This window comes from Monopterus albus, unplaced genomic scaffold (assembly GCF_001952655.1).
Source record: "Monopterus albus unplaced genomic scaffold, M_albus_1.0 scaffold20.1, whole genome shotgun sequence".
Classification (NCBI taxonomy): domain Eukaryota; kingdom Metazoa; phylum Chordata; class Actinopteri; order Synbranchiformes; family Synbranchidae; genus Monopterus; species Monopterus albus.
Genome location: NW_018127900.1, coordinates 3629436 through 3637971, shown reverse-complemented (window position 1 = coordinate 3637971; position 8536 = coordinate 3629436). Strand labels below are relative to the sequence as shown.

At 39.6% G+C, this 8536-nt stretch overlaps 1 protein-coding gene across 2 annotated transcripts in view; it reads left to right on the top strand.

The window, feature by feature from the left end:
- cspg4ba (chondroitin sulfate proteoglycan 4ba) overlaps window positions 1-7918 on the top strand; it is a 17866-nt gene extending 9948 nt beyond the window's left edge. For both annotated transcript variants that reach the window (XM_020593845.1, XM_020593844.1), the window contains exons 5-8: window positions 1105-1236; window positions 2951-3123; window positions 3618-3801; window positions 4387-7918. In XM_020593845.1, coding sequence (XP_020449501.1) covers window positions 1105-1236; window positions 2951-3123; window positions 3618-3801; window positions 4387-6446 — 2549 coding nt within the window. In that variant the 3' untranslated portion in view covers window positions 6447-7918. The remainder of the gene's footprint in view (window positions 1-1104; window positions 1237-2950; window positions 3124-3617; window positions 3802-4386) is intronic.
- The last annotated feature ends 618 nt before the right edge of the window (window positions 7919-8536 follow it).

Sequence of the window (8536 nt, the reverse complement as noted above, 5' to 3'; positions counted from 1 at the left end):
TTGATTTTTCTTTTGCATTTATACAAAGCATGAAAACAGACAACAGAATTGAAACAGGTAATACAGGAGAGGTTAAGAAGACAGACTTAAACAGGGGACCTAGTTGATTTTTCTTTTGCATTTATACAAATGAAAAAGTATATTATTAGTAAATTAATTAGAGATTAGTGTAAATAACAACCCCAGAGGCACAAAAAACTGGAAAACGGAAATGTTGGCTGCAGTAATATGTTTATTTTTTAAAGATTCCTTTGTTTTTGTGGAAAAGGATATTAAATAACAGAAGACTATTACAATGTATGTGGCTGATATTGAAGTATCCAGTACAAATATACTGTGTATATATATATATATGTGTGTGTGTGTGTGTGTGTGTGTGTGTGTGTGTTTGTAATATATCAGTTTTTTATTCATTCAAATGTCGCTGTTCTTCTGTGGCAACTAGAGGTTGCTGTTCCCAGTGTTTGAGTTGCCCTCTCTTCCTGTCAGCCCACAGTGAAACCAGGCAGCAGCAGAAACAATGTGCACATTCCTCATTAGCCATTAAACTACACACAACATTGATACAGTTAAGACAGACTGGATTGGTCGGGGGTGATAATACTTAATGGTCTGGAAACAATATAAAATTGTGGATATGGTCTGTTAACATTAGATGGTGTCAGCCTCTACTTTTTTCTTTGTACTTGTACCATTAGGAATGCATTACAACATTACAGTGTCAAACACTGTAATGTTGCACTGCAATAATACTGTGCAAGGACCTCAATAACACATGTACATGCACACCTACTCTAATATTAACAGTTGAGTTTATCTGAATAATCCCCTATTAACTCAGAATAAGGAGTTTTATTTTGCATTGCTGTGTTTGTTGAGACCAGCACCAGGATTGCTACTAGGTACTTCTTTATGTCCATTTTGCAGAAATCATATACAGCTTATTTACTTTGTTCTTGCTCCATCCAGGAACAAAGTGAAAACATGTACTCACAAAATGAAGATATGGTTGTTCTTTATTCTGTACAGCAGACAGACTCTTAACAACTTTCTTTTGACAGTTTGACCTTTGAAGTTTATGTTTTGTTAACATGTCATTTTCAGGTGCCATGTCTGGAGGGTTCAATTTCCAAGTTAACGATGGTGTGAACTTCACCCCCAGGCAGATCTTTAGCATCACTGCCAGAGCCTTAGTTCTCAGTTTAGAGAAAAACCGCCCACTCAAAGTGTTTCCAGGTAAATAAATTCTGTAAAGAACTGAAACCATGTATTTTTGTCTCTCGGTCATTAATTTACATGGGCTCGTTTTAGTTGTACTTTACTGTGATATTATTAACCATACGCAGTACTCATTTCCTGTTTTTTGGTTGGCTTTTGTGGGGGCTCAGTTGAAGATTATATTTGCATGCCTGTGTTTGTGACACCTTGTGGTATTGTGTAGGACCTGCTTATTCAGTGAACATGGTGATTCATTTTTTTTATATGCCACATGCTACTTGCTCAGTAGCTAAAATTAAACAGACTGGGTGTAAACAGGTCTTAAGGTTTTATAAGATTTCCATTGGTCTGGTTAGGAAAGGATATCGAGAGGGCAGCAAACTGCCAACTGACACACTTCGCTGAGCTTCACTGAACTTCGCTGTCACAGGGTGGGAGTGAAAACTGTGCTACTGTCTGAGGTTTGTGCTTTGTGATAAGCATGGCAGAGAGGGGGGTGAAATAAGAGATCTAACAATGAAGGTTTTTGATGGGGTGAGGGGTCATATGAAACACTTTTACACTGTGGAGGGGAGATTGTGTGGATGCTCCCCATAGAGCTGCACAAAGGCTGCTGTCTAAATGGCTGCATATGCCTCATTAAGAAAACCAGCGTATACCTGAAAGCATTGTAACAGTAAATCATTTTGCTGTCGCCTGCAAAAGATGCTAAAGTAATTATTGCTGAGGATATTTACTTATAATTCTGTCATCCTGTATACACAAAACTTATTATTAAAAATTATTTAATTCAGTGTACTGGTACTGTTTTCAGTGGGACTATAAGGGCAGTAGATAAGAACCAGTTTGTACATAGCGTGTCCACTCACGTAGGAAAGAAAGTGTTTATATTATATATCACACAGTCTCTCCTGGCTCAGTTGTAAACACAGAAAAGTGTCAGAAATAGCTGTCACTGAAGAAAGAGAGTTGGAGAGAGAAGTTCAAACCCATCTATTTTGCTGGTTTCCCCCAAATCCCCTTCCTCACTGTCATTTTAAAAATGTATTATCTATATTAGGCTTCAGAAAGCAAAGACTTCCCCTACTGAATGTTTATGTTCCTTTAAGAGGAAACCTTCCCATGAGAGATTGACAAGGATAGTGGGAGTTCTCACAATAAGTGATGAAAGAATTTCACTATGCTGTGACCCATCTTTCCCTCTGTATTTATCTTTTTTAGTATTCCTACAATATTCACAGGGCAGCAGGGCATTGAAAATACTGTGTCTAGACGTGAAGGTGCAACGTGAGCAGCGTGTTAGCTTAGCAGCAGCAACTGCCATCACTCTGTCTGGAGATGTTCAGGCACAGTTTTGAATTGTAGGTCATCCATGTTTTGTGTGTGCTCAGATCCCATGACATAATCACCATAGTTACAGGTGACAGACGTGAAGCTTGAAAATACACTTTAGATCATGTGTATAGTAAAACATGGATGACAATGAATAAAATAGGGGCGTCTCTCTTCCTTCTGACTCGTATGAAGATTGAAATGCCCTCCGTGTAGACAAACTGTCATCGTACACAGGAGATTTTCTGTTATATATTCCCCAAGTGGAAAATTTCTGTGCCTGCAAGGAACTAATAAATTTTTAATTTCATATTTGGAGTTTATGTAACATGGCATACTGCAGTTGAACAGTGCTATAAAGAGTCTGTACCCATCAGTAAATTTCACATTTTTCCTCAAGGCTCTTCTACACCACTCACAAATGAGGAGCTGCAAGCAGTGACCAATGACATCAGCAACACCTCCAACCGCATCATTACATTTAGTGTGATTCGTCCACCTAAGCTGGGCCGTCTGGCGGCAAGGCAGCCCGATAATTCAACGGTAGACATTTCATCTTTCACGCAAGATATGGTGAGTGAAGAGCTCGAGGTCATGTGAAAACTCTTCTCTTATTTATATAGCTGTATTTTAAAATAGCACACAAGGCATGTGAACTAGAGTAAAATTAAACATTAAGGATCCTCCATTCATGTGGAAAGTTGCCAGATTCCCACTACATGAATAATAGATATTCTACCTGCTCATTCAGGAAACTGACTTTGTGCTTCTTGAGCTGATTGGAACATGTAAGGTCTTTATGTAATAAGTTATTTCTGATGGATTATGATCTGACACACCTAAAGCTGCAATGCTTTATGTACTGTATTTACTGCTGAGCAAAGTAGATTTAAATTAATGATGAAGTCTTTTATGTACTGTAGTAATGTATTTATTATTGCCATGCTGCTGATTAAACCATTAGTTCACTTTAGGGGTGGATGAGTTGAACATTGTGCAGATTTGTTGATGTAAATGTATTTTGGATCATGACACACCTGAGGAACTGTGGGTTTTCTGTACCACAGGTGAACAGGAAAGAGGTTGTGTACATTCAAACCCCCACTGAGTCAGTGGGCTGGGAAGCCGTGGACTCCATGACCTTCTCTGTGGCGTCACCACCTACTTCTCTGGACATCCAGACCTTCAAAATAGACATCTCCTATGAGAATAATAGACATGAACACAACACAGTTCTGCTTGCTAACACAGGTATGAACAGTATTCTCCAGCCATGCTACCAGCTCTGTGAGACTGCACTTAGACATGGTGGTGCTTTCAGCTAAATGTTAATGGCAAAATGCATATATACTCACAGTGACAGTGTTAACAAGCTGATGTAAAGCAGGCATAAGTTTTACCATGATCACAATCCTAGTTTTAACATTTTAGCATTACCTAATTTAAAAGTACAGTTGTGGTTAATGTGACTGTCATTAGTTAATATAATATTTAGTCATAATTATTAGTCGAGTAGAAATTTTGACCTGATGATGACGGAGCCAGAGAAAAATCAAGGAATCTCTAAAGTGTATATTTTTCTGGAGCGGATATGAATGTGTGTACCTAATTTTATGGCAGTCCATCCAATTCGTGGTTGCAGTGCAGGAAAAGTCAAGGGATCACAACTTTAGTAGGGTTAATTGATGACCAACACACCAACATTGCCATCCCTAGATAAACACTGTTGGCATGGTTAAAATCCACTGATTGGATTCTTGTTTTAATGTTTATAATACTTAAAATGTTGCCAACAGTGTTGTCCTTGGTGATTAACCTTTGCTTACATGGTGATAGGTGCTGAGGTAACAGAAGGGGAGAGTGTCGTCATTGACAAATCCAAACTTGATGCCACTAATTTGATGTCAAAGTTGCCGATGTCTCAGAGGAGCTCCCATGAGGTCTGGTTCCAGGTGACATCTCTACCTCAGCATGGTGTCATTGTGGTGGGGGAGAGAAACCTTACCAAGGAGAAGCCTAATTTCTCCCAGTTCATTGTCAACAAATACGGTATCACCTACAAGCATGACAACTCAGAGACAACTCGTGATTCTTTTGTATTCAGTGCATGGTTAAATCCTAAGGGCAAATCAGCACAGCGCCCTCAAGATGACATTAATGTTATTGAGGAGCATTTTAACATTACAGTCGTACCTGTGAATGATCAACCACCTTTGTTAAAAACCAAAGCTCCAAGTCTGGAGGTGGTACAAGGGGACACAGTAGCCCTCAGGCCTGAGAATCTCAAAGTCGAAGACTTAGACAATCCCCCAGAAGATATTAAGTTCTCTGTCATTAGCAAACCAAACAATGGTTACCTGGCATTTAAAGGAAGTTTGAATGAGTCGATAACTGCCTTCACCCAAGCCCAAATCAATAATGAAAGCATCTATTTCATCCATGATGGAAGTTCTGTCTCTGGCGTGTTCTACTTCAGTGTTACAGATGGTCATCATAAACCAATATATAAACTTTTTAACCTAGAAGTGACAGGAATTACCATTTCTCTGGTCAACTTCACTGGACTGCTGCTTGAGCAAGGCAAGACTTCAGTATCTCTGACCCAGGTCAACCTTGCTGCTGAGACTAATGGGAAAAACATCACCATTCACTACCAGATTACAAGGCCTCCAAGCTTTGGCAAACTTCTGAAGCATAACGAAGAGGTTACACAATTTGAACAGGAGGATCTACAGACTGGAAGTTTGTCCTACCATATGAGCTCCCTTTCTTCTGCTGAAGACAGCTTTGAGTTCACTGCCTTCACTTCAGAGGCAAACCTGACTGGCCAGGTACTTAACATCACTGTCATACCTTTGGTCCAGATTGGCAGAGGTTTTAGGATTCCCAATGGCTTTGCTGTCCCAGTCAACACTAGTTTTATCAATGCCTCTAAACTGGCTAGTATGAGTGATAGTGACCCTGTATTTGAAATTATCTCCCATCCTAAGTATGGAAAGGTGGTTCGGATGGTACCTCAAATGTCCCAGAAAGCTGCATTAGCCGAGTCCTTCTCTTTTCAAGAGGTCATTCAGGAGAAGGTAGCCTTGGAGCTGAATGCCAACATGAGTGGAGTTCAAGAGCTAAATGACTCACTGGTGTTTCTGTTGAAAGCTGATAACATCCAACCTGCTAAAGGGGAGTTCCATTTTACGGTTGTGCCATATGAACCAGCACTTTTTCCAACCACAAAGAATCCTGTCCCAGCCACATCATCTGTTCCTCAGACACCAGTGCAGACTTCCAGAAAGGGAACTGCATCACCAGACCTGTCTACAACATTCCTCTCCACCCAGCAACCAAGCAAAAAGCAGCAAAAGGTCAAGGGACGCAACCGCTGGGGTAACTCCAATAGAACTAGCATTTTTAGTACAACTCTTGGCAAACCAACACATGGAGCAGAGGAATTCCCCTTTAGGAACACACCAGTCCGTGTGGAGTCTTACCCTCAAACAAACTCCAATCCACTTCTGATTATCCTACCCCTGCTGGCCCTACTGCTGCTTGTAATCATCTTTGTAGTTGTCGTTGTCTTTCTTCGACACCAAAGGCAAAGGAAGCAGAGCAGTGCTACACCAAATGAACCACCTTCTCCTTGTCTTCCAAGCAGTCAGTCGTACACGGAGCAAATCCTGAGGGGCACAACAGTTCCCACAGTGACTGTTACCCCATTAAACCCCACCTGCCCAGGTAGCCCTGTTCTTAATCGGTCATTGGTGTCAAATCACAGCTCAGATTATAACACCACAGATTCAAACACACTCATAAGTTCTTGGAGTAATGGTTCCCCTGGGATGTCTTCTCAAATTATTAGGAACACCACTCCCACTCTGCAGAAGAATCAGTACTGGGTATGATCTTCCACACACCCCCTTGTAGCTATACATGTAGGAGAATACTGTTACAGGTTTTGTGTACTTAAATGGGGCTGGAATAAATTATTACATTACATTATGTTGAAAGTTATCTTAAAGCTGCATTAATCAACATTTTTATATTAATGGTTAATCAATTTGCAGTGACATGTAAGGTTTCGGTCATCATGTGGGTTTCCATCCATCTCAAGAGCTGATGGAACCCAAAGCAAAGCTAAAAGACTAGTGAATACTGGACTTACATTCTAATGCCATAACGTTTCTCTGTGGCTGCTGGATGTCCAACACCAACCACTGCTGAATACTGATTTGGTGGGACAGACTTGGTTCACTTGAGAATTTACAAAGTGTTCCTCACTGTGGTAAATAATAACCTATGTTTGGTGCCTAATGCGTGGTTACATTGACTCTCATTGCTATCTGGTCCTCATGCATGTTGAAGTCTCTCCCATCATGAGTCCTCAGAGCAGGAGTCGATGCTAATAACAGCTTGAAACTGTGAATTACTAAGACTGACGCTGGCACAGAGATGCATTGTTTAAGCATTTAAATCGATTGTACATATTTTATGTATTTTACAGTATGTTATAGTATAACAACTTTTTTGTAAACTCAGGTATTTTTTTGCCATTTTATGTTATCTTTAATGAGGGTTGCATGTATTGTCAATAATTAAGGTATTTGTTTAACATTACAGGATTGAATATTATAACACTGTCACAAATGGTTCCCGGCCTGGCTGGATATTGAAATGGACACTATAATTATCTTGTACCTCTATTAAAATTATTTCTTTATAGCCCTGATCAAATCACATTTGGTACAGTGTTAGCACTGTTTTTCTTATGTATTTTATTTTACAATCTACAGCTTTTTATTTATTGTCAAGCATGTATAAAAAATAAGGGCACTGATCTTAAAGAATCTACACTGTGCTCAACCACCTTCACCAGAGACTAAAAGTCAAACAGTGGGATCACTCTGTAATCTATTAACAGGTTCACCTATAGTTCAATAGATAATGGGGCCACCTACTTTTAGAGAGCGTGAGCTGGGGGAGGGAATCATCGTCTGATGTGAGCTAAGTATCTGTCAGTAGGAGAAGTTGTCAGGCAGCAGTTTTGTAGTACATCTTTAAAAATACTGACAGGTCTTTGGTAGAAAGGTTTGACTGAAATTTATGCCGGTATTTATATAAATTATTTAATATAGATAAGCATGTTGACCTTGTCCTCAGTTTTTTCACATGACCTGCTGTAGGCTTTCATTGTTTGACACTGTAATGCTGTAATGCAAAGTACTGTCCACCCAGTCTATGGGAGATGAGAACAGATAACAATGGTAAACTTCATTTTGTACTGAAGAGAAGCGTATGTCCAGTCTCATCTGAATGGTGTAAACTACTATGTAAGAGAAATGTCATATTTATTTATACCATATTTTTAATAAACCACTTTCTGCAATTATACTGTGTGATTATATAGCCTCTGCAGTCATTTTGACTTGTTATCTGCCCATTTTATAACTAGATTTATTGGCATCCAAATGGTCTCTTAGATCTTCCACTTTAATTTGTTTTTTGCACTTTCCTCTACCACTATAATTCAGACTGTGCTTTCAGTCTGTTGCCCTCCTCTTAATGGCACCTAACTTGTTGCAACAAAAGATACAAGGCACCAGAGGACCAATTAGGAAAAGATTATCATCATCGCTTCTTCCAGCTTCCTGCAATTATCTTAATTGAGGTTTTCTCACATCCAAAAACAATCAGATCTTTAGGACTGTACATGACCTCCACTGAGACGCAGTGTGTTTTCTATCTCAGTAGGAGACGTGTTGTTGCCAAAGCAAATGTCCTCTAAAAGTCTCGCTGGCTGTCTTGAAGGTAAACACGTAATGTGATCTGGAAAAGCACCGGGATCTTTTTCTGCAGCTGAGTCAGTCGTGACTAACCGTGACTGTGTTTTCATTAAGGGTGTCTGTGACGTGAGAAACAAAACTGTTCAAAGTTTTTAGAGGTTTATGTTTGTCTTTGCTGTGTAGACACCAAAAAATGCACCCAGCTCAGGACT